We start from the raw sequence: 25,454 nt of genomic DNA on the forward strand, positions 1-25,454 counted from the left end.
TAAGAGATAGATAGTATTTGAATAGTGCCTCGTTGCTTTCTACCTCTCTCCTTTGCCTCTGATCCTCTCCCCTCTTCTCTGCCACCCCCTCAAAAACGATTTTATTTGTAGTCTTTATTCAGTGCCTGCTACTATAATTTCAAGTTTCATGTATGCTATACATATAATGTATTTGAAATTCTGGGTAAAATTCCCCAGAATTAATAAGTATCAATAATTTTACCTACCATTCAATGATTGCACCAAAATAAAATTAAGAACAGAAATATTAAAAAGAAATATTGAATCATATTTCTGGGAGATGTTGGTAGTTTATCCTGGTGTATTTTTTCCCTCTCACTTTCCTTCATCTGCATGGTGGTAGAGATGTTTGAGAATATATTTCTAACCTATTTTTCATCTACTGGCTTAATGAGATGTAGAGATTTTTCTGGCTTATCAGATATATGACTGTAAACAATTTTTGTTGGTGCTTGGTTTTCTCTAGACTTTGCTGGAAGATGCTGAGCGCTGCAGACATAAAATGCAAACTGCATCAAGTCTTATAAGTGGTTTAGCAGGTGAAAAAGAGAGGTGGACAGAACAGAGTAAAGAATTTGCCATGCAAACCAAGAGGTTAGTTGGTAAGTTTTTGTCCAAATCTTTGAACTTGCAAGCAAGTTTGAGTTGTAATGGATAGTGAAACTGAAAACTTTTGAAATGTCAAACTTTTCCTTTGTATCTTAGATCCCTGTCTCAAAAAATGAGGGTAATTTTTAAAATTCCCTTGCTAAAGCCCTGTAAGGTGAAAAATGACTGTAAGCCTAAAGTTCATATTTAAAAAGAAGAAGATGGAATCTGTCAATGTGGTGACACATACTTGGGACACTTAAGTTTTAACTTGACTGATGTTTGTAGGTAACACTCCAAAAAGAATGATATGTTAGCAAGTGCCAATAAAACATGTATAACTGAGAATACACTTAGAGGTGAGGAAGACTGATACTGAGGCGCTGACACTTGTATGTAGAAATCAATATTTTTAACTGCGGTTACTAATGTTCATAAAAATTTGCTTCTTAGAAGGTCGTTATTATTTTTTAAATTTGCAGTTGTAAATTAAGTATTTTACAATAAATAATTGGTTCATTAATTAGATCAATAAATGAAATTTATATCCTTATTTACTGTGGGCTGAAGTTACTTCTCCGCCTTTTACCTTAAAAGGCTGCAAAAAACACCCTTGTTGCATAGACTGTATTGTAGTAACTAGGTTGTATTTTATTTGCTGGTATAATATATACATGTGTATTAACTTATTAAAAATGTGAGATGCATTCCCCACAGATTTATCCTATTTATTTTATAGATAACTTGAAAATGTCCAAAAAGTATTACGGCTCAATACAAAAGTATGGTATCTTCTCCAGTTTAAATCTTGCATTCTTATTTCAGAGGCACAAAACCCCCTCAAATTGTGGTGTCATGAAATTTAGGGGGGAAAATTTTGAAACTGAACAGAAGATTAAATGTTGTCACACTTAATACCTCTATAATGATGTCTTGACGGTTTTTATTGCCAGTGCTCATCGTTGTAATTGAGCTACAATAATTTAATTGAATTAGTACTTACAAGGGGTTCCACATCCCCCAACCCCTCCCCCACAAATACACAAACCACATTGTTTAAGCCTGTTCTTATGAATGCACAAGGAAAAGTTAGAAATAAAAGTTTATGCGTTAGTCCTCTCTACCATGTCCTGCTTGTGCAGGATCTGGTGTTTTTGGAATAGCCTTACGTGTGGGTTGAGTTGACCTGAACAAGCTGCCAGATACTGATCTCTTGATTCCTACAATTGAGTAGTAAGAACAATGTGAATGTGGCCTCTGCTGAAATTGTAGTGTTATGCAATGAGCCTTGGAAAAAAGCTTGATTTGCCTTCTTTATGTGTCCAAGTGTGTTTTCCTGTTACCGGCCAAAATATGTAGCAACTAGTGAAGAAAACAGTTTGTTCATTAATAGAATTGGCAAAGTTGTAATGCTTTGGCTTGTTTCTTTTTTTCCCCCCTTCTTTTTCTCTTTGAGGTAATGTACTCTTGGCTACAGCTTTTCTGTCCTATTCTGGTCCTTTCAACCAAGAGTTTCGCAATCTGCTGTTAAATGACTGGCAAAAGGAAATGAAAAGCCGAAAAATTCCTTTCTGTAACAACTTGAACCTCATAGAAATGCTGACTGATGCTCCAACTATCAATGAATGGAACCTGCAAGGATTGCCAAATGACGACTTATCCATACAGAACGGAATCATTGTCACTAAAGCATCTTGTTATCCTTTATTAATTGACCCACAAGAGCAGGGTAAAATTTGGATTAAAAATAAGGAAAGCAGAAATGACCTTCAGGTAATAGAAATGCTTGTGCTTTCATAATCCCTAAAAACTCTTAGCTCACAAAGCACTATAATTCAATGATTCACCTAAAGCTTAGGAAATGCCATTTATATTAAAAAGTCTGGCTTGAATATAAGGAATATCTCAGATATTTAAGTGGATTTGAGATTTGGCTAGAGGTGGAAGTGTATCCTTTAACACCAGTTACTCCCATTTTTTTAATGCATTTATTTTAATGAAACATAAACTTTGGAAAATAGGCTGGATGGGCCATGTCTGGTAATAAACATGTTTTCAGAATAGTGTGAGTGTTAGGAAAAAAACACCAACTAGTTGATTAATATGATTTCATGTAAGTGCTTATAAATGAAGATTCACAGCAAGATATTTTTTCATCTTTTAATCGGGAATTATTGTTAATTTCTGTCTGTGTATGGATTTCAGTTGCTAAGTGCTCTGCAAATATACAGGGGAGACATAGTGGTACAATGCAGTCTGAGGCAAGATACACAAATTCAATTGAAACAAGAAAATATGAGGAAGAATGTCCTTACTGGCTACAATTATGATTACACTGATTAACAAGCTCTAAAAAATAAATCTCTGAAAGCCCTAAAAGTAGTTTGAGGTGTGATAATAGAGTGGCTCTGAGAATATTACTAACACTTTCATGCTGTTTTTTATTTAGATGTGGAAACCTTAATGGTTGCTTAGTTATGATAAAAATTATTATTAGTTTGTTTATAGCTTTATTAGAGCCTAAGCTGCTTTTTGAACATGTTGAAAATCCGAGTTATACTGGGGACTATTTAAAGCAAAGATTATTTAAGGTCTTGTTCCATGTAAACCTCTAATTTTCAAGGGTGACAAAAACCCCAGAAGAGTACTTATCTTGGAATTGACCCTGCTGCAGTTTGACTTGAAGATGTTTTCCAAGATAAAATCGAAGGTGCTAAAAGGTTCCTGTGAATTTTTCCTGTGAAATTCTCAAGTAGTTACACTCACAGGATATCAATACTGCAAGTGCTCAACACTGCCTTGCCTCTACATGTGCAGCTGAAAAACAGAACTTTGCATTCCATGAGATCTGGCAGTAGGGTATGCTGATGTTACCTTTCCTTGAACTCACAATCTTTGCCTTAATACTAGTCTACTCACAGGATAATTGTATTTGGCAAAACTTTAAAGAAAATGAAATAATTTATAAATTCAGAAAAGCTTGGTAAAAGGGCATAAGATATTGCATTTATGTTTTTAGATCACTTCTTTGAATCACAAGTATTTTAGAAATCACTTAGAAGACAGCCTTTCTTTGGGAAGACCTCTTTTAGTAGAAGATGTTGGAGAAGAGCTTGACCCAGCACTTGATAATGTTTTGGAAAGAAATATCATCAAAACAGGTTCAGCCAACAAGGTGAAAAAAAACAACAACCAAGAAAACACATGGAAATTCCCCTTTCCTCCCTTCCCCTACCCACACCCTCTCCTTAGCAAAATAACTCCTAATAAATACAGGACTATAAAAAATTTAACTTGTTTAAACTTGATTAATGCTAATACAGGAAAAAATAGTAGGGCTTTAGTTCACAAATGGTTAATATATTTAATATATAAAGTTCCTTATTCATTTGCTTATGGCAATTTTTAGAAGTTGAAATAATTTTTGAATAGGGAATTTAAAGTGGTCCTTGACTGTTCTCAAAAAATTGCTTGCATCACATGTATGATTTAGAACTGGATTTTTATGCCTTTGTGCAGAAAAATGTAACCTTTTTTCCTATATGCAGTATCTGAAAAAGTGCGTATTGCCTCTTGATAATTCAAGACTTCTTTTTAACGTTTTTCTTAAGGTGAAAGTTGGTGATAAGGAAGTAGTTGTTATGAATGGCTTCAGACTTTACATTACTACAAAACTGTCAAATCCATGTTACTCTCCTGAAATCAGTGCTCAAGCCTCCATCATTGACTTTACAGTAACCATGAAAGGTCTTGAAAATCAACTCTTAGGTAGAGTCATTCTCACAGAGAAACAGGTAAAATAATTGATTGTATCTCTTTTCCTGACTGTACTTCTTACATTTACCTGTAGAATGTTTTACTTTAATTTAAATTTATTACTATCCATTCCCATATTGCAAGGTAGCTTTCTGGCTCTCTCTGTTGTGATTATTCTTAATATAATCTATTTGTAATGGTTTAAAAAGTGGCACAGAAGCAATTGACTCATTCATGTGGAAGTTTCTCTGTCTCTTTATTGTTACAACTGTACTGTATTAACCTTATTTTCCCTGCCTAAATGAGTTACAACCTCATGAGAATGGCCTGTGAAAAGCAAAAGGGTCTGAAATCAAAACTGATGTTCCTCTGTCTACACACCCTGGACCTCATGGCAATATAACCTAGTGCAAAGAATTCAGACTTAGTTACTTCCTTGCTCCAATGGAAAATGGGCTACCTACTTGTTTTGACATTGCAGATATATTAGTTGAGGAAGTCCAGGTTCAGGATGCCAGCCCCAATCAACATGCCACCTGCAGTTCTGGAGGGAGTCTGGTGTCTTTATGTATGGAACAGCTAATCCTTGTGACTACAATGTTGATGTCGTAAGAAACACTGTGCAGCTGTGACTGTGTATTTGCTGGTGTATTTATTAGTGTATTTTGGCAATAGATCCAGTTTACCTTCGCTAGAGAAGAATGACAGGAATATCTGTTTCCTTATTGTGGTATCTGTTGAGGCTCTCCTGTCCTTCCAACACCTTCCTCTGCCCTGCCAGTGTAAGATTTTTCTTGTCAATTGTTTCAGTCATGTTGTTCATCTTGTTGAGTAGTTGCATTTCATTCCCAAACAGTGCATGGATCTCGTGAGACAAATCACACTCAATCTGTTAAGGTCTGTTTTTCGTCAGACAGCTTCATTGCACCATCAGCTTCTCTTCAACCACTGACAGCTTGTCATCCCACTATGTAATGAAATTATCACTGTCTATCTAAAACATGCAGTGATGTGTATATTCACAGAGGCTTGTGCCAAACTTCACTTCTTGGGCCTTGAAATACTGTACATTCCTCCAGGAGACAGTCAGTTTATCAAATCCCTCCAGTCATTGCTGTTGCTCTGTGCTTGCCTGGAGGACACAGGAAAGGGAGAGGCTTGAGTTTTCTCAGGGGAGCCAAGAAATAGATGGAGAAGTACCAGACTCAAGTTGGAACATGGGGAATTCTGATTAAATATTAGGGAAAAAATAATTACATTGGGAGCGATCAAACCCAGGAGCAGATTAACCAAGGATTTTGTGGAATTTCCATTCTTGGAAGGGTTCAACTGAGCTGTTTAGATCTGAGCAGCGGTTGAGCTAGCTAATTTCTGTAGGTGCCTTCCAAATTAAAATTATTCTACTATTCAATGGCCTCTGTCACAAAGTGGGAATGTCTAATAATATATGGTGCTCTCTCTACCAATTTCTCAGAGTATTATACTCACTACTGTTTTATTCAAAACCACCTGGGGATATTTCCTCTAGATAAATGACAAGTGAAGCACTTCACAGGCAGGGGAATTTCTACAGAGTATACTTACCATGTTGCAATTTTCTTGGCCTCTGTTTATACACCTTATGGTTCAAGGTTTCCTGAGGAGTCAATTTGATCACAACACACCATCTGAATACTTTTCTGTGATGTCTACTGATGCTTCTTTGGGAATGTGGGGATTTCCCTCTTAAGTGTCTGGATTCTTACTACCTTTTGTAGCCTTTGGTTTTACTGTGAGACAGTTTGTCAAATGATTTGAGCAGTATGACTGCTTGTTAATATACAGTGTTACAATGTGCATGTGGAACTTCTATCCCAGAAAACGATGATTTATTTGAAATCAGAGTTCTTCAGAATTTTTATGCACATTTCTGTCTTTTTTCCCGTTCTACTATCTCTTATATGGTTCTGTTCTTAGAATGAATGAAGTTTAGACCTCCAGAAAGGAAAAGGAGTGTTTACAGTATGTCATTTAAAGTTTCTGCAAAGTCTGACACTCTGTTGTTTGGTATGTCCATTAGAAGGATCTTTGTCACATGCATCTCACAGAATTGTTTAGTGATAGGAACACTGGTACTGATTTCTTATTTTCCACCAGAATGTTAAACCAATTGCATGATACAAGTGAAACATAAGGTCAGCTGTTATATCTATATAAATGTGATTCTACTACATTTCTTGGAATAATAAGTTTTGAGGGATTTGATACATGTCTGAAGGTAATATAACTTATGATATTTTAATTATATCGTTATTTTGATACATTGGCTGTTACTTAATTTGACAAAAACTTGTTTATTTAGTGTCATAGATAAGTCAGATTAGTAGTGGAGTTATAATATGCTATAACTCTTTATGGCTTTTGAATTTTCACATTCATATATCAAGATTTATGCTGGAAAAAGGCTCAAGTTTTGTCAGGAACAGTTGATGCAAATTCTTGTACTTGTGAATCATTTTGTGACAGGATGATATAAACTATGTAGCAGCTTTCATATTTTATGAATATTAACAAGAAATAGTATTCTTTGGTACAGTCAGTAAAATGTCATCTGCTTGTGAAAGGAATTCCATAAAACTGGAAATAGCCTCCTAGGTGCAAGTTCCTTGAATTTATGTACATGGTAACTTGGCTTATTTTTTCCGCATCCTTGGTCTTATGACTGGAAATTTTTGAAGATATGAAGAGAGCTTTCGATTGTTTACATTTTCTGATCTCCAAAAAGCATTTTAAGAGCTTAATAAATGGATCTTTTTTTCTCTAAGGTTTTTATCTGGGGTTACTTCACTTTAGCTTGGTAACTCTGTTTCCAACTTGCTTGTCAGGCTCTTCTTGCAAGGAGACTAGTTTTCTGTTTTTATGAAGCATTGAATTCTAAAGTGTGTTAAACTCTTTAAACTGAACTCAGCAAAACATGAAGTTTAATTTGGCTCAGTATGTTAATTATTATATTTAATTGGATGATAACATTCTTTTAATGCTATTCTTTAAAAAAATAGTTGCTACTTCATCAAAGTTGCTTGAAAACAATGCTTCATGAAACTTACCTGTTTTTCTTCTGTTCCATGAGGTAGCAGTTGATTGAAATGCAAGTAACTGTAGTTTTCTTGTCTATTTTCATCAGTTTTTATCAGAATCTTTTGAACATGTAAGCATCTTTTAAGTTATTTTTTACTTGCATTTTTCTAAAATTATTGTTCCACTAAATATTTTCTACCTGATGATAATGATGATGTTTCAATATACCAAGAAAAAGCTCTAAATCTAATAATAATGAGTTTTCTTAATTTCCTTTTTAAGGTAAAAGGGCATTCTTTAAAAGAAATAAGTACTTTAATTAGGAATGTATGAGGACAATGTAGGTTGAGAAGACCAAAAATTTAGAATGTGGGAAAAAAAAATAAATTTGAAAGTTGTAATAGTTTTTCAAAGCTGTATAAATGAAAGCTACTGAAAGGGGCAAGTAAAACCTTTCCTTAAACCTTGCTAAGGGCTCAGTTCAATTATGTCTCTAGTGCTATATGAGAAATAATATATTTCAAAGTGTTGTCCCTGTCTCTTTGGAATATTAGCAGCTGCTAAGCAACATGGAAATGGAATTGGCAATGATGGAGTGAACACAGAACTTCCAAGTTTGGAGAGACATTGTTAAATTTTTTCACCAGACATTTGTAAATTTTGTGAAGTATTTTATCTAGACAGAAAATATTTCTACCAACTGACTCGCTGTTCATTTATAAGATTCATATTAACTCTATCTTATGAAAAACTCTTAGCCCATCCTCTCTCTTCTTTTTACTTCACTGTATTGAAACATTTTGTAACATTTCAGTAGAGGATTTTTATCTCTTGAGGGACTAATTTATATTAAGTTTTTCAAGGTAAATTTTGAGAATGAACTGAAAGGACTACATCCCTGAAAAATATTTTTCTAGGGATTTCAAATAACTGGGTTTTTTTAATGTAAAACTCTTGATTAAATTATACATCTTCTATATTTGGGCACTGGAAAAGAAACTAGGTACATAAACCACCCAGATTGTATTGCTAAACATATAAAATAAATACTTGTATGAAGTAAATCAAGTTCTACATACTTTCTTAATCAATGAAGCATTTTAGTGAGAGGCTGAAATGATCCCTGTTTGATGGAGGAGTATTCGCACTTCTTGAAATACTTGATGCTTGATTTGATGACTAAGGATGGCCATTGAGACTAAATTTTCAATATGGTTATTGTAAAGCAATAGGCATAAATGAGAATAAAGTTACATGGAGGGGGATAAAATCCTGTGTCTGGTATGGTATTTGCATTCATCTTTTCTGAAACAGAAAGAGAAGACAAACAATTGTGAACTTATTATTCTTTTAGGACATGATATGAGCATCTTCTATAATATTTGTAGAAAAGATTTATTAGTGCCTATATATGTAGCAGGTTCAGATCCTGGCAATAGATCTTATGTGAGAAATATCACTGGAATTCTTTCCCCCAATTATTGCAGCTAGTCTTGACCTACACTGATTTAATATGATCACTATTTTTAAATCTAAATATTTTATTTTTGTTTTTGATTGTACATATGTTTTCCAAATATTACCATGTAATCCAATAGGAATTAGAGAAAGAAAGAACTGATCTTATTGAAGATGTGACTATGAACAAAAGGAGGATTAAAGACCTAGAAGATAACCTTCTATTTAGACTTACAAGCACTAAGGGTTCCCTGGCAGATGATGAGACTCTACTAATTGTATTGAGTAACACTAAGAAGACTGCTGAAGAAGTAACAGAGAAACTGCAAACTTCTGCTGAGACTGAAGTACAGATCAATTCAGCCCGTGAAGAGTACAGACCTGGTGAGTGAAGGTAGTGATGGAAGACAAATAGCTAGACCATTTATTTAAAACATCAATACTTAGAGTAGGAGAAATTGTAGAAGGTGATTAGGAAGACCAAAATTGATGGGAGACATCTATTTCCTTGAAAGTAAAATGTGTCCAGGAGATGTCATATTGAGTTTTAATGGAAAAAAATAGTCGATGTTATGGCTCGTGTGGAATTTATAAAATAGATTGAATTGTTCTGTTTGTAGACTTCCCATTGCTCTATAAACAAGTGTATCAGTCATTAGGGTGTTTAGGTAAGTGTATGTTTGAGTTCCACATGTTAACATTCTTTTACAGAGGTTATATAACATTAAATACTCCTTATATCTGAAGGATTAATGCTTCATCATTAATCCTTAGATTATTATAGTCAACACGTTTCATGAGTCTTTTGACTTTTAACTGACAGGTAATAGTGTGAAAAAAAACAGAGAAAAAAAATAACTCTGCAATTGCCTGCAGTCTAGGAAATGTGTAAGATGGTACAGTTAGTGTACCAGAAACATTGCAGATATTGTAAAACCTCTGCATTTAAAACTCACTTCTGAAAAGATGTTAAATCAATGCTGGGTAAGGTAAATCAATATAGTTCATTTGACTTTTATATGACTCTCATAGAAGTCCATAAAAATAAATTTGTTTGGATACTTAAACAGTATTTCATACAGCCATGATTTTTATATGTTCTGCTGATGATCTCAATATTGCAGTGTGTTGCAAGCTGCTCTCCAGATACGCTCGTATTTGAAAACTAGGCTTCACATAATTTGCATTAATTACAGAAAATATTTTTTCCCCAATATATAAATGAGGATTAAATGAATGATTTTATTATTTTTCTGTCAGTAAAGAATAGAGAAACTCAAGGATCTTCACTTATCATTAGTGTTAAAATCACTGTACATGTTTTGGAGAGTGAATGTTTTATATTCTGCATTTCTACTTTGAACAATTTTTTTTCCCGTTCTTCAGTTGCAACTCGAGGTAGCATCTTGTACTTCCTTATCACTGAGATGAGCATGGTCAATGTCATGTATCAGACATCACTTCGGCAGTTTTTAAGGCTTTTTGACCGCTCCCTAACCAGGTAATTTAGCTAAAAATAAGTATAATTTGCATTTACCCAGTCCTGGAGGTGCTTGTACTACAAAAAGATTTATTTGTAAACTAATATCAGAAAGAAGACTGTTGCTTCTTACAATCTTGACCGGGAATTTTCAGCTTAAATACCCATACAACTTTGTCAGTTAGCAAGGCAAAGAACCTTCTAATGTACTTACAGTCCTTCAAAATTTGTCATTAGATATTTAAAAACCATTATACTGCCTTGATTTTCAGCTGGGCAAAGTTAGAAAGTATTTTTTTGTTGTTCCTTCAATCTGAAAGTTGTTGCCAACTTGCTGTCTGATATTCTGTTTGTGATCTATTATTTTCCATGTTTTGAAGACACTGAACTACATAGTAGTGTAGTAGTGTTTCTTTTTATAAAGCCTAATCAAATCAACTTTCAGCTGCAGACCTTTCTTCTCACAGGTCTACCAAGAGCCCTATAACCAGCAAGAGGGTTACCAATATTATTGAATATATGACATATGAAGTGTTCAAATATACTGCCCGAGGGCTCTATGAAGAGCACAAATTTCTTTTCACATTGCTGCTTACTTTGAAGATTGATATACAAAGAAATAGGGTGAAGCATGAGGAATTTTTGACACTTATTAAAGGTAGGAACTATGAATAAATTTTAAGGAGAGCACATTATTATTATAGAAAATTTATGCATTTATATCTGCTAGCTAGTATACTCCTTCCTTTTGCCCATGAGAAACCAGTCAGTTGTAAGAATACATGTTTATCATTCTGATCTGGTGACAGACAGCATTGGATAGTAGTTCTGATTTATAGCAGCACACTGAATGCTGATGAATATATCTTTGTAATCAGGAGAATTTAAAAGGAATATTGTTAAGTATCCTTTGTCTGCTGCTCAAATACCATCAGGCATGTGTTTAACTTGGAAAAATTATTATTGCACTAAATATAGTAATGGGAGCAAACAGGAACAGAAAATGATGCTCACAGTTTAAAAGAGCATGGGAGTCTCAGCTGCATGTGACAAGGTTATGGCTTTGGTCTTGACTGCATACAAGCACTGAGTTCACTTGATAGTTTTTATCCATTTTGTATTACCTTTTCCAGACAACATTTATTTATGGATTATATGTATGAATTTTTCCGTGTTGAATCTTCAGAATACCTTTTCCCAAAAAGCATTTATATTCAGGCACACTGCACAAAAACCAAGTAAAGCCTCAAAATATAAATTTGTTAAGACTTCTGTTTCAGGTACATAATATAAAGAAACAATAAACTAACCAAGATGCAAACTCAGTTTAATAAAATATGACATGGTTTTGCAAGGTAGAAAACTTCTGTAACATCATTATTTAAAAACTGGGTTACTGTATTTGTTTTTCCCCTTCTATTTTCTTTATGTGTCTGTCTCTCCAGCAGTACTAGTAACTAATTTCAATTTCATGCAGGTGGTACTTCCCTAGACCTTAAAGCTTGTCCTCCTAAGCCAGCTAAATGGATTCTGGATATGACTTGGTTGAACTTGGTGGAACTCAGTAAGCTTAAGCAGTTTTCAGATATTCTTAATCAAGTACGTAAGAGCTTTTAAAAGTTGATGTCTTGTTTAACAAGTAATTGTCTGGTAATGGTCAAGTATATGGTGGAAACTGTTTTATTTTATAGAAGAGAAACAAAACTGACAGTAGATAGCCAGGTTATGGCCCTGACTGCTTAGCAACCTATGTTGATATAAAACTCAGCCACCTCCAGGAAAATAAGAAGAGTGTAGAGGGTTCACACTTTATATAATTATAATATTTTCAGATTGGGATTCAGCTTACCATTATCCAATTCATACATTGAAACTTTAGTCTTATTCAGGTTGTTAGATTATTTTGCATCCCTGTTGTGCTTTCTTGCACTATATTTTATGGTATTTGTTCCAACATTTCTGTGGTTACATGGAGTAAAAGTTACAGAGAAGGTGTTCAGTAAATTTAATACTTGCATGAATAGTCTTATTAGACAGTAAATGTATTGTAGCTAACTGTAAATAGCTTTTGGTATGGGTGAATAAAACTTTTCTGTGCATTCATGTGGGGACCAATTTTGTATTTGCTGTTCTCAAAGCTGTGACTGTGCCTGACTATCCATGTTCTGACATAGCTCTGCTATTATGTCATAATAGAAAATAGTGATTAGTAGCTCCTGATTTCCTGAGAATGTGAATACTCCAGGGTGTTTCATTCTACAATAACATACTTATAATCCAAAATTTTATCCTATAATTTTTAATAACCTTACTAAATCTGTGGAAGAGTACCTCTAAACAAATGACTGGCTGTGGATTACATGTCTCTGAGTCTCGTTAAGATTTTTCAACCTAGTGGCAGTGCAAATATGACTTGTCCGTTTAGTGATATTTACTTCCTTGATGGTATAATTGCAGATTTCCAGAGAAGAGAAACAGTGGAGAATCTGGTTTGATAGTAAGAATCCTGAAGAAGAATTAGTTCCTAGTGGCTATGGTCAATCTCTGGACTGCTTCAGACATCTCCTTCTTATCAGATCTTGGTGTCCTGACAGAACCATAGCACAGGTATATTTATATAGCCTACATGGTCTATTTAGGTATCACTAGAATAGTAGTTTCCAGAATGCAGGTTTGTATTCTCTTATATAATGCTAAACACCTTTTTGTAATGGACCTTTATGTTGTATTTTCTGAAATTCTTTTCAGATCAATTATGCATTTTTTAGAAAGGCAGGAATAACAAAATTATTCAAATATATTGAAGAAATATTATCCACTGTGGTGGATATCACTGTGGCGATTTCTACTGGAATCATATGTGTTTATCTAGATCTGCTTTATTAGTTCAGAGGATACTTTTGACTATCCTTGCTTGCTCACTGGATTTTAAAAGTGTCCGTAAGTTAGGCTGAAGTAACATATTCTAACGAATTCAACTGGCTGAGAGAAAGTTGAAAACAGTTTAGTGGAGAAACTATTTCTTAGATAGAAGAATTAGATCCAGTTTAGAAAAATCTTTATTAAAGTCTACTCAAAATTCTCAATTTAAAGCCATTTATTAAACAAAGAGTGTAAAATTGAAGTTTATTGAATAGACCTTTTTTAAAGAAAAATAATCTTCTAGGAGCATATTTTTAACCTTCATGTTCTTCTCCAGTACAAAAAACCAAAAAATTATAAAATTATTGACAATTCAGAACAATTAATGACGATTTACTGAAATAGGAATGTGTCACTTGAAGTGTGGTATTAATTTTATTGATACATATCTTTAGACATAGTGTCGGGATTCAGAGAAAGTCTCAGCAATTATTGGTGTAACTTCAGTCAATAGGTTAAGCAGTACTGTATAAAGAATATCTCTATTATGTCTGCTATGTGTCTGCAACAGATCACACAAGATTAGTTCCTCCCTACTGTTAATGGGGCAAGGCAATGGTTTTATAAAAACTGGTAGTTTATCAAATGTTTAACGCTGAATGTCTTTCTGAGAGATAACCCAGAGGTAATAAGGGGAAGATTTACCAAAGACAAAAGCTGTGTGGTGGGAAAGAGCATGAGCAAATAATCTCAGAGCTTATTCTATTTCTTTGCAAAAAAGAACAATAATCTAGAATTTTAAAAGATAAATAAAGAAGGGATAGGTGATGCTTTTCACCTTTTCCTCTGGATTGCCTACTTAGTGGTAGTTACTTTAATCATTACTACTGTTAGTTCATTGCTTGTTTAACCGTGAGGGTGAGAAAGGCCTAAGAGCTTTGAAGTCCATCTTTAATGCTTTTCTCCTATTTTTCTAGATTTTGAGGCTAGTAGTTAAGCTATTTAGTGGCAATATCCTTAAATAATAAAAAAAAATCTAAAATTTTAGAGAAGTTTTAATTTTTATTATACTCTAATTATATAACATGCTCTAGTTATATATAACATTGCATACAGATATATGTAATATATAATTATTTAAAAATTTTTAAATGGTCGTATAAGGCTATAATAATACTTTCAAAGACAGTATGATGTGTTGATGTAAAAATTAACTTGTGTATTTATATTTTTGATGCAAATTTTTAGCAACCTTTTGTCTTCAGTTGACTTATTGATAGTATTTACACTGGGAAGAAAACAGTATTAAATGGTTAGGTCACAAGTTAAATTTACCCTTTTTAATACAGGCAAGAAAATATATCACTGATGCAATGGGGGAGAAATATGCAGAGGGAGTCATCTTGGACTTGGAGAAAACATGGGAAGAGTCAGATCCACGTACTCCCCTCATATGCCTTCTTTCTATGGGCTCTGATCCTACGGACTCGATTATTGCTTTGGGAAAAAGACTGAAGACAGAAACGTGTTGTGTTTCCATGGGCCAGGGGCAAGGAATCCATGCTCGTAAACTTCTACAGCAGACAATGGCTCATGTAAGCAACAAAAATTGGAACATTTTTTTCTCTGTATTAAACACTTAGAAATCAAAATCCTGTCATGAGATAATATTGTCTGGTGGGTAGTTAATGCTGATGAAAACCCCTACATTTATTTATATAAGTGTCCTAAGCAAGAGAACTGTGTTTTCAAAGTCCTTCAATTTGCTATAACAAGCTTCTTGCTACTGTATAGATGCTTTTCATTGAAAATGGAGTGCTTCTCACATAAAATGGAGTTTTTATAGTTGATTGCAGACTGATGAACATAGCTGAATTGATTTTTTGGTTTTTCTAGTTATATCACCAATAAATATTCTTCTGTAGGCATTTCAGATTATATTTTCAAGTTTTTATTTTTAGTATTATGGATGTATTTTGTTAAATGAAGAAAATGAATTCCAAACATGCTATTGATAATCACATAAACTTGAATAAAACAAGATAGTATAGCAGGTTATTGCTGTAGTCTGAATTTGGGCTTGAGAGGGGCAATCTGGTAGCACAGGCATTTTACAGGAAGAGGAATTAAAGAGCAAAACTAACTGTATGAGAAAAGTGAGCTGCTCCAATTTGGCATGCTTTGCTCATCAGATGATACTACTGCTATTCCTGCTGATCTGACAATACTGGTCTTACTCTCCTGTGCTATGAGCTTCTTTTTATAACCTATTTTCCTCTGACTTTTGCTTCAGATTTTTGTTTGATAACTTCTCGCAAGGAACTAGTTAACAGATCAAATGAGGAGAAACCCATTCAAAAATCGGGGAGAAGAGCACCTTCTGTTTAGTTACTTTCCCTCACTGTCTTTCTTCTTTTAGTGAAGAGGTATATGAGATGCCTATAATGAAATAGCTTAATTAATATAAGAAAGCTTGACATCTATGGATTGATGGCAATAGGTTAATTATGTTTAAGTATGTTTATTTGGTTATTTTCCAAGGCTGGGAACCTTGTGAGGAACAAAGTTTAGCAGGTTGCTCTATGGAGCTACTCCTGAGCTCCCTTATGTAAGTCAAAATTTATCAGTTTCTATCAGAGCTATAGTCATGACAAGGTAGTTTTTAAATGTATTGAAATGCAAGAGGTAGGGACTAAGTGAAAAGACCAGAGACAAGTAGGGACCACTTGTTCAGGTGAAAAAAACCCAAATAAGCTAACACCATCTTCAGAAGAAAAAACCCACATTTTAACTCCCAGCAAGGAGCTATTTCAGCTTGTGAACAATATTGATAACTTTTTATATTCTGTTGTTTTAATCAGGGAGGTTGGGCACTTCTGCAAAACTGCCACCTTGGACTTGACTTTCTGGATGAGTTAATGGACACTGTCATAGAGACAGAGACTGTTCATGAAAGCTTTCGACTTTGGATGACAACTGACGTTCACAAACAGTTCCCCATCACCCTGCTTCAAATGTCGATTAAGTTTACCAATGAGCCCCCACAAGGGCTCAAAGCTGGACTAAAGAGAACATACAGTGGTGAGTGCCAGAATGGTAGTGCTTTAAAATTAAATTTTGGACTGTGATACTATTGTGTGGTCATGTGAAACTGCTAGTAGGTGTAAGCTAGTATGAGGAACTTATCACAATGACACCAGGACACATTTTAGTTTTTGTTATGAAAATTAAAAGGAAGAGAAGATTTGCTGACATTATGGTGACCAAACTAATTGGATGCAAAACAAGAAATGCCTTTTCTTTTCACATATGTTGGCTTCTAGTATCTCCATTCAAAATGTTTGAATTTTTAATATTCTGTCTTTTGGCAGAAAAATGACATGGTTGGCTATTGATTGCTCTTTGCACTACATAAAATAAAGGAAAAAGATTCTGTGCAGAAAACAACTTGATGTGAATTCAGCTCTTAGTAAATTGTGGATTTTTTTTCCCCCTGAAGTTTACTCTTTTAATTGGAGCAACTTAATAACATGCTATAAACTGTCTCCAGCACAGAACACTTGGTGGGACAATAATTTATCCTTGGGAAAGGCAGAGACTATCTCTAGAGTGATATTTTAGCACTGATTTGAAGTAGTTTTGAAAAAGGTGATTACTATGATTCTTTCATTTGCAATCAATAGGTGTCAGCCAGGATTTATTAGATGCCAGTAAAATGGCGCAGTGGAAACCACTGTTGTATGCTGTAGCATTTCTGCACTCCACCGTTCAAGAAAGACGCAAGTTTGGGTCTCTGGGCTGGAATATACCCTATGAGTTTAACCAAGCTGATTTCAATGCTACTGTGCAGTTCGTTCAAAACCACTTGAATCGCATGGACACCAAGAAGGTAGTTAATGATTTTGTGGGAAAGGTGGATTAAGATAATGGATCTTTCTGGTAGGGGAATATATGTAAATGCTTCCTAGTAACTGAACTACAAGAGTGATTTTAACTTACTGTTTTTTCCACAAACATTCAATATTTCAAGTGCACCTCTCTACAGCAGCAGACTTAGACTTCTAGTTGAGTGCATTTTTAATTTCTCTATTAACTTCTACATTAAAAAAAAAAACCTTCCCAGCCATCTCAGAAATATAAACCTTAGAAGTATAGCCCTTCTTTATCATTCTAAATAAGTCAATTAATTAAAAAAGGATATTTAAAATACTCTTTAAAAAATCTGTTTCAAGTAAAAATAACAAGATTTGGCCAACCTGTCTTTGCAGCATGAAGAAATAGGAAGTGGTTTAAAATTATTTATTTAAATGTTTATACAGGAATGTCTCCTATGTTTCTCACTTTCATGGTCGGTTGCCATTCTGAGAGGTCTGTGGCAGAGGAATTTGCAGTTGGCATTTTAAGTGAAAGGAGGATTCAAATATATCTGTAACCTTCTTGCTATCTTCAAGACATTCTTGAATTTATCAATAAATTATATTTTGAGAAATCCTTGGGGGTGTTCTGAGAATGCAAGGCTTCAATGAAAAATAGTAATAGGAAAGTAACTTTCTTCCAATGGGACAGACATGGTACAGCAGCTGTTTTTCCTAAAGCAGATCGAAGTAAATAAGAAGAGGATTAGCTGAAGTCATTGCTTTCTGTCTGGTTTTAGGGGATCTCCTGGAGTACTGTTTGTTACATGATAGGTGAGATCCAGTATGGTGGTCGTGTGACGGATAACTTTGACAAAAGACTCATGAACACCTTTGTAAAGGTTTGGTTCAGTGAAAATACATTCAGTCAGGAATTCAACTTCTACAAAGGATACAGCATACCCAAATGTACTATGGTGGATCAATACCTTCAGTACATACAGGTTGGTAAATAAAAGCTATTCACTTGTTTCTCATAAGTTCCTGATTCCCTATAATTTTTCTTGTTTTTCTGAATACTTGTATTTTGTCTTTCATTCACAGATTTTGAAACTGATTTCTAGCCATTGTCATACCTATTAGTGACAACTAATTATTGTTATTAATGTTATCATCTTCCTGACAGAAATATATATTTTCTTTTTCATGCAGTTTGCTTGTGGGACATATCTAAAGGCACTGAATTGTTAAAGAGGGCAAGTAATGGAGTCCAGACATTGGGTACAGCCTCTTTGAAATAAAAGATCTAGATATATATGAGAGTAAAATTTTATTATTAAAATAGGGCATAGTTGTTAAAACACAATTTGTTTGGTAGGTTGTGGCATGACAGATAGACCACAGCAAGTTATTTGGCTTAAGACTATTTGAAGAAATCAAGTTTCTTACTTAACAGTAATCTAGGGTTATTTTCTTTTTTTTTAAATTTGGTTTTGTTGTGTGTTGAGTTTTATGGTTTTTTTGCTTGGGGATTTTTTGGTGCATTTTGTTTTAATGATTTGCTTCTAAATGTGCAGTTATACTCTTTTTATGTTTTACTATGTAGAGCCTTCCTGCTTATGATACACCAGAGGTGTTTGGTTTGCATCCCAATGCAGATATCACCTACCAAAGTAAAGTTTCCAAAGATGTGTTGGACACCATCCTCAGTATTCAGCCTAAAGATAGCTCTGGTGGAGGAGGTGAAACTCGAGAAGCAGTTGTAGCCAGACTGGCTGATGATATGCTGGAAAAACTTCCTGCTGATTATGTACCATATGAAGTGAGTTAATGAAATTCTGGCAAAAACATTTGCTCCATCTTGCCTTGTGGATTAAAAAAACCCCCAGAAATAACCAACAACTTTTCTAAAAGCATCTTTGAATTAATTAAGAGAGGCAGTACTTTGTATTTTAAAAGAAGCATGGCCAAACCCTAAATATTTATTATGAACTCATTAAATGTGTGCTGAAGTGCTTTTGTAAGAACTTTTTCAGAAATATTAAACCTGTTAATTCTTGTCATTTGCACTATGGGGGGAGGTAGGATCATCATCTTTTAACTGAGGCTGTTGACATTATAGAATTTCTAGTTACATTTCGTGCAGCTGTTTATTTGTTGATTTTACACTTTTGATTAAAAATGTATCAGTGAGTTTGGTTAGAATACAAGACTGCCTGGTATTGTGGTAGTTCCCAGGCATTGCTGCTGGGTTGAAGCAAAGTAGCTGGAGCAATTATGCTTGATTGGTTTATGCAAAGAGAATCTTGGAACTGCTTGTGAAATTAAAGCTGAATTCTTTGAACTAAGGTAAACAGCCTACAAGCTCTTTAAGTGGCATTAGCTCAAAGAATTATACACAGACTAAATCATGACTTAGACTAAGAACATAGCCAGTCTCAGCATCATAGATTTGGAACAAATCCAGTGTTTCTCTCTTGCAGATAATTCAAGGGAGGTGCCAAAGCGACCATTTAAGATCATGAATAAATTGTTGTGTCTCAAAAATCAAATCGGAGCCCAACATTGACATAAAGCCAACTTTGATTTATCACTTGTATTGAAGGACCTTTGGTTTTCTACCAACAGGTAAAAGAAAAACTAAAGAACATGGGACCTTTTCAACCTATGCACATATTTTTGCGACAGGAGATTGAACAAATGCAGAGAGTTATTTCTTTAGTGAGAAACACTCTGACTGATCTAAAACTTGCCGTTGATGGGACAATAGTTATGAGTGAAAATCTGAGGGATGCTTTAGACTGCATGTATGATGGAAGGATTCCTGCTAGCTGGAAAAAGGTAGGTGCACATCACTTATTTTTGAAAGAAATAAAAAAACCTGTTTCTGAAGAGACTCGATTAAACTTCTAGAATTATAGTAAACATTGTTTTCAAACTATGTTTCAGAAGACTTACTGCTGGAATAGATTTTATGCTAAAATAAACATAGTTGAAACAAACCTACTGTAATTTATAAAAATTGAAATTGACATGAGGTATTCAGATATTTGCCATTTTAACAACCTGTTGCGTATTGGCAGGATGAAAAAGACAGAGAGAGGAGAGAAGTTAAAGATGTGATGATGGATTTTTAGCACTCACGTTAGTGGACTACACTGGTGTTATCTATATTGAACACATATAATTTATATATGTTCCTTTCCTGGGTTAAGTAGAAGTGGCCCATCCATCTTGGTCAAAAAGAGTGTACTTTGAGTTTGAGTAGTAGCCACATAATTACAGAACAGTAGATGCTGGAAAAGACTTATGGATACAGTCTAATCACACTTCTGAAAGCAGGGTCAGTTAAAGCAGGTTTCCCAGGAGTCTCCAGAATCAGAGAGGTGCAACCCATTCCACTGTTTGATCACCTTCACAGTAAAAACCAATCAATCAACCAACCACCAGCGAAACAAACAAAAAAACCCTTAAGTTGAAACAAATTTCTGGCATTTCATCTTTTTTTCCATTGCTTTTTCTCCTATTACTGAGAAAGATCAGGCTCCATCTTCTTCTGTTCTCCATGAGATATAAACATGTCTCCTTTGAGCCTCCTCCAGGCTAAACAATCCCAGCTCTCAGCCTCTCCCCACAGAAATTGCTTTCAGGGATAATTATAGCTGTTAAAGACAACTGATGGAAAGAAAAGTGGGGAGGTTTTTTTGTTGGTTGCTTGTTTTCTTTCTACTGACAAAGTGTTTTCATGGTACAACGCCTAGATGTAAATAGATGCTGCACAAAACAGTTGTATCTTCACACGGTCCAAGTTCAGTTTTCCTTAGGTTTTATTCAGAAGAATAAAAATACAGAACATTTTTACAGAAATCATGTTGTCTTGATATATTGACCCTGGAATTATAAAGATATGCATACAATTTTTCTTCTTAGTTTATACAGCTGACTAATCTTGCAAAAATGTCATAAAATGGACAATTACCACAGAGCGCATTAAAAGTTTAACTGGAACTTGAAATGGAACTGGAATGGAGAAAGAATTTGTTTCACGTTTCAATGGGATACAGAGTTTAAGCATCAGATTAAAGTCAAGATATGATAGATTATCTTCAAATATGCTTCGCTAATATTATATTGTTTAGTAATATGGGAGGATTCAGCTTTTCTTGACAGCATGCTATTTTTAAACATGTTTACTGTTTTTAGGCATCTTGGCCTTCCAGTACACTTGGTTTCTGGTTTACTGAGCTTCTAGAAAGAAACCACCAGTTTTACAAGTGGATTTTTGAAAGTCGACCAAACTGTTTCTGGATGACAGGGTTTTTTAATCCTCAAGGATTTTTAACTGCAGTAAGACAGGTAAATTGTGTTTGAAGTTTTATTCGGCTTATTTTTTTTACATGCTTTTAAAAATAAAATGTATTGTCTGATGAAGGATGAGTTTATATATTAGCGCTCCACATATTAGTGGTTATTTTCTTTTTTCCTCTGCCTTCACTCAGAGTCAGGATTGAAGCATGAGAGATGGATTTTCATGTTTGGACTCAGCTGTTTATTAATTCTTATCTATAGTACAGAGAGTTCTGCAGCACTTCTAGCTAACAAGCTAAAAGCAAGAAAATGTCAGTGGCTCTCGCTTGTTACAAGGTCTTTTAAAGCCTAACTATCCAATTAAAAACTAACATCTATATTATTTATACTTTTGACCTAATGATCAAACAACCATGGCCCACACTGTGGGATTTTCCATCCAATCAAAAACTAGTACCTAAAATCAAGAAGAAGAAGGAACAAGAAGGAACAAGAAGGAAGAAGAGCCGCTGCCCAAGAACCTCCATCTTGTCCCATACCTATTACTATATTCTAAAACCCCAAATTCCAAACCCTTCACCGTGTGATATTGCAAACGAGACACCAGTGATCCCAATTGCATCACTCAAATCTGGAAGCCTTTCCCAAGGCCTCAAGTCAGAAGCAGTGTTTTTTTGGAGGTCAGTGCCAGAAAGCACAGAAAGTTCAAAACTCCCAGGCTTCAGGGTTCCAACATTTATACACATGGATATCATAAAGAATTGTGGTTTGGTTTTTTTGGTTTTTTTTTTTTTTTTTTTTTTTTTTTGTTGGAAGAGTATATGTTATGACCATACAAATTTATTTATAATAACTTAATAACTCCTGGGAAAAAGGGATCTGTGCTCATGTAAAAATATAACCACCTAATTTTTGTTTGGTTTGGGCAGGAAATAATGAGAGCTAACAAAGGATGGGCCCTTGACAGTGTAGTGCTGTGCAATGAAGTCACTAAATGGATGAAGGAAGATATCACAAGCCCTCCTTCAGAAGGTGTCTATGTGTATGGGCTGTATTTGGAAGGAGCTGGTTGGGACAGAAGAAACATGAGACTGACAGAATCTAAGCCCAAGGTGCTGTTTGAGCTGATGCCGGTGATAAGGATATATGCAGAGAATAACAGTAAGTAACAGTATTGTAAAGGATGTTATTTCCATTGAATTCAATGTAGCTTTTTATTTAACTGCATTGAAATCGTTTGGGCTGTAGGGATTTCATAAGGCTGTTGTTAATCATGGTATACATAGCAAATCTCTTTCAAAAGGGGAGACTTACCAGTCTTCCATTGAAAATGTGTTTTCAGGCTTGTTTCATAATTGATAGTAGGCACTTTTGCTAATATTTATAGGTCTCTACACATGCTCTTAGTGGTGTTAAGAACTTTGTAACCCATTTACAGGTAAACTGTACATATTGAGAATATATATCCCAGCTTGAAAATGCCAGTTTATACATAAACTCTCTGGTCTCTGTAGGCTCCATAACCTAAATCTAAATAATCTCTTTCACTCATGCCAAAAATGTATGTAATTTATATATATGTATAAAACATATAAGTATGTATATACAACATATAAGATATACATGGATTACATGTATATATGCATATGTATACATATATACATATATATTGTGTTTATAGATGACATGATAGATATATATATAATGTGTGTATTTATCAAAATGTAAGGCTTTTTCCTGGATAAGTCTGATTTTGAGCTCATGGAAGCAAGCAAGAGGTGGAGTGAGGTGGTGGGAGATGTTCTGTCTTTGAGGCAGAAGACGGAATATCAGAATGGTAAGGAAACTTATGGAGCTTAAGGACAAGTGAAAATGTGAATTTTGTCTTAATGTGGTGGGTACTTGCATATAGAATAGGACATGCTGTTGAATAGGAATGTAAAATAGAATAATCCACTGCAAAACATAAAATTGGAAAAATCTGTTGAAAAGCATTCCACCTCTAAAAGCAAAGCTTGTTAACATTCTATTTTGCATAGATAATATTTTATAAAAGGCATGATCAACAGCCAAGATACTAAATAAATACTGAAATACTCAGAATAACTAGACTACTGTTCTGATTCTGCAGTGAAGTAGTTGGTGATTTGTACTCTAAAATTCTAAATTCATTTCAAACCAGGTTTCCAAAGTAAGGAAATTTTATTTTGGCATAATACGTTGATAAGAAGCAATGTTCAGTTGGCAGATTTAGCTAATAAGAACACTAATTACTCTAGAGCGTCCATTTACATATCTTGCTTTACATCAGTTCCTCAGTGCTCATGTTAAATCTTAAACCTACAGAAATTTCAAAGCATGTATGTCCTTCAGCTGGCAATAGCAGATGGAGAGCAGTGTGCTCTCGAACTTGAATTCAGTTTTCCATTTGCCTTATGATAATTCCCCAATTTTTCAACTTATTTTAATTGCTCTTTATGTCTCTTCTGTCTTTTCAGCTGCAAAAGATCCACGTCTGTATTCATGTCCAGTCTACAAGAAAAGCAGTCGAACAGATCTCAATTACATTGCTGCTATGGATCTTAAAACCCGTCAGCCTCCAGAGCACTGGGTACTCCGTGGTGTAGCACTTCTGTGCGATGTCAAGTAATGTTAGGGAAAAAAAAAAAAGGCTTCCAGGAGTTCTTTTCTAATTTTAAATGCAAATATTGCAAACATTAATATGTAGTTAGGTATATGTGGGAACCCAGGGTATTCCCCTGGCTTCCCTGGAGCCTGTACAGGGGGCTCAGAAGCCTTGGCAAGGTGCCAAAAATCTCTGTGAGTTCGATCTAAGTCCCTGGGAGAAATTACCATCTTTATATACAGAATTACAGAGTCACAGAAATAAGTAGAGTGTAAATTGATGTGTTAGAAGGTAGAAAAATAAGGTTTTAAAGATTGTTTACATTAAGGGGTTTTTGGACACAAGATGGAGGATTTGTGGCGTAGTAAGAAATTCTTCTTCTTCTTCATGGCATCCATCTTCTGGGTCGGGATGCCAACTCGGGATTGGTGAAGGGAAAACTGCTCGGTGTAAAGTGGGTATAAAGTATTGGTGATTAATTGTAAATAAAGTAGACGTAAATTAGAGTATAAAAGATAAGTCCTGCCCCAGAGGGCAGGAGAACAGCCTTGGATGAGTTGCAGAGTGGACCGCTGTAAGGTAGACAGAAAATTCCTTAGATAAGGAAGAATAAACGACCTTGGAAACCTCAGAACAACAGCTCTCGAGTCTTCTTTCGTGCCCTGCTGCGCCCTGCCTGCAAAATAAGAACTCTTAGACCACCCTTTACTGTACAGGTAAGCGACCTCAGACCATAAAAGAGGTCGCCGCCTGTCACAGGTATACAGTGGAACACTTCTAAAAATATTATTTCTACATCATAGACTCCATTATGTTATTTTTATAAAATTGTCCTCAATAAACCTCTACAATAGGCTTATAAATGCTACATCTTATAGTGACATCACCTTTGGTGTCTTTGAAAAATCATGGCAAATATTTAGTGCTTCTATCACTTATATGTGCATAAGCACTCCTCCTTTGTGCTTAATTTTATTTTGAATAAAGATTAATTGATTTGAACATTGTTACTTTTTGGTAGTAAATATTTTTGTATCAAGACTTGCCTTCAAGAAGCTAAATGCAAAGCTGTTTTTTTTTGTGTGTGTGTATCTATGGAAAAATAAGCCCTGTTGCTCATTCATATTAGTTAAAATTCCTCAAGATTATGTTCCAAGATTTATTTCCTAGCTGATAATTTGCTTGCTGTCTAAATAAAGAAGGTAAGGCTGGAAAAAAAATCATACTTTTTTCACTACTTGGAGAACAAGTTCATTGTGTTACATAGGAAAGCAAGCATTTGACAGCTGCCACATAACTCACAGCGATACAAATATGTGCAAATCTTTAATAGGAAATACTTTTAATTTAGACATGGCAATAAATAAATAAAGTTAGAAGGGTTGAAATGTTCTTTATTGAACTTTGAAGCACTATGTTCCAACTTCCAGATCTCCAGATACTC

At 34.6% G+C, this 25,454-nt stretch overlaps 1 protein-coding gene across 1 annotated transcript in view; it reads left to right on the top strand.

Moving 5' to 3' along the window:
• Positions 1 to 25,012, top strand: part of DNAH5 (dynein axonemal heavy chain 5) — a 157,979-nt gene extending 132,967 nt beyond the window's left edge. The window contains exons 64-82 of the mRNA XM_033058468.2: positions 488 to 623; positions 2,066 to 2,382; positions 3,629 to 3,784; positions 4,221 to 4,403; positions 9,021 to 9,264; positions 10,267 to 10,381; positions 10,828 to 11,018; positions 11,838 to 11,959; positions 12,818 to 12,967; positions 14,572 to 14,817; positions 16,084 to 16,303; positions 16,906 to 17,111; positions 17,877 to 18,080; positions 18,683 to 18,898; positions 19,705 to 19,917; positions 21,280 to 21,432; positions 22,314 to 22,545; positions 23,883 to 24,116; positions 24,770 to 25,012. Of these exons, the coding sequence (XP_032914359.1) occupies positions 488 to 623; positions 2,066 to 2,382; positions 3,629 to 3,784; positions 4,221 to 4,403; positions 9,021 to 9,264; positions 10,267 to 10,381; positions 10,828 to 11,018; positions 11,838 to 11,959; positions 12,818 to 12,967; positions 14,572 to 14,817; positions 16,084 to 16,303; positions 16,906 to 17,111; positions 17,877 to 18,080; positions 18,683 to 18,898; positions 19,705 to 19,917; positions 21,280 to 21,432; positions 22,314 to 22,545; positions 23,883 to 24,034 (3,456 nt within the window). The 3' untranslated portion in view covers positions 24,035 to 24,116; positions 24,770 to 25,012. The remainder of the gene's footprint in view (positions 1 to 487; positions 624 to 2,065; positions 2,383 to 3,628; positions 3,785 to 4,220; positions 4,404 to 9,020; positions 9,265 to 10,266; positions 10,382 to 10,827; positions 11,019 to 11,837; positions 11,960 to 12,817; positions 12,968 to 14,571; positions 14,818 to 16,083; positions 16,304 to 16,905; positions 17,112 to 17,876; positions 18,081 to 18,682; positions 18,899 to 19,704; positions 19,918 to 21,279; positions 21,433 to 22,313; positions 22,546 to 23,882; positions 24,117 to 24,769) is intronic.
• The last annotated feature ends 442 nt before the right edge of the window (positions 25,013 to 25,454 follow it).

Source organism: Catharus ustulatus, chromosome 1 (genome assembly GCF_009819885.2).
Source record: "Catharus ustulatus isolate bCatUst1 chromosome 1, bCatUst1.pri.v2, whole genome shotgun sequence".
Taxonomy (NCBI): domain Eukaryota; kingdom Metazoa; phylum Chordata; class Aves; order Passeriformes; family Turdidae; genus Catharus; species Catharus ustulatus.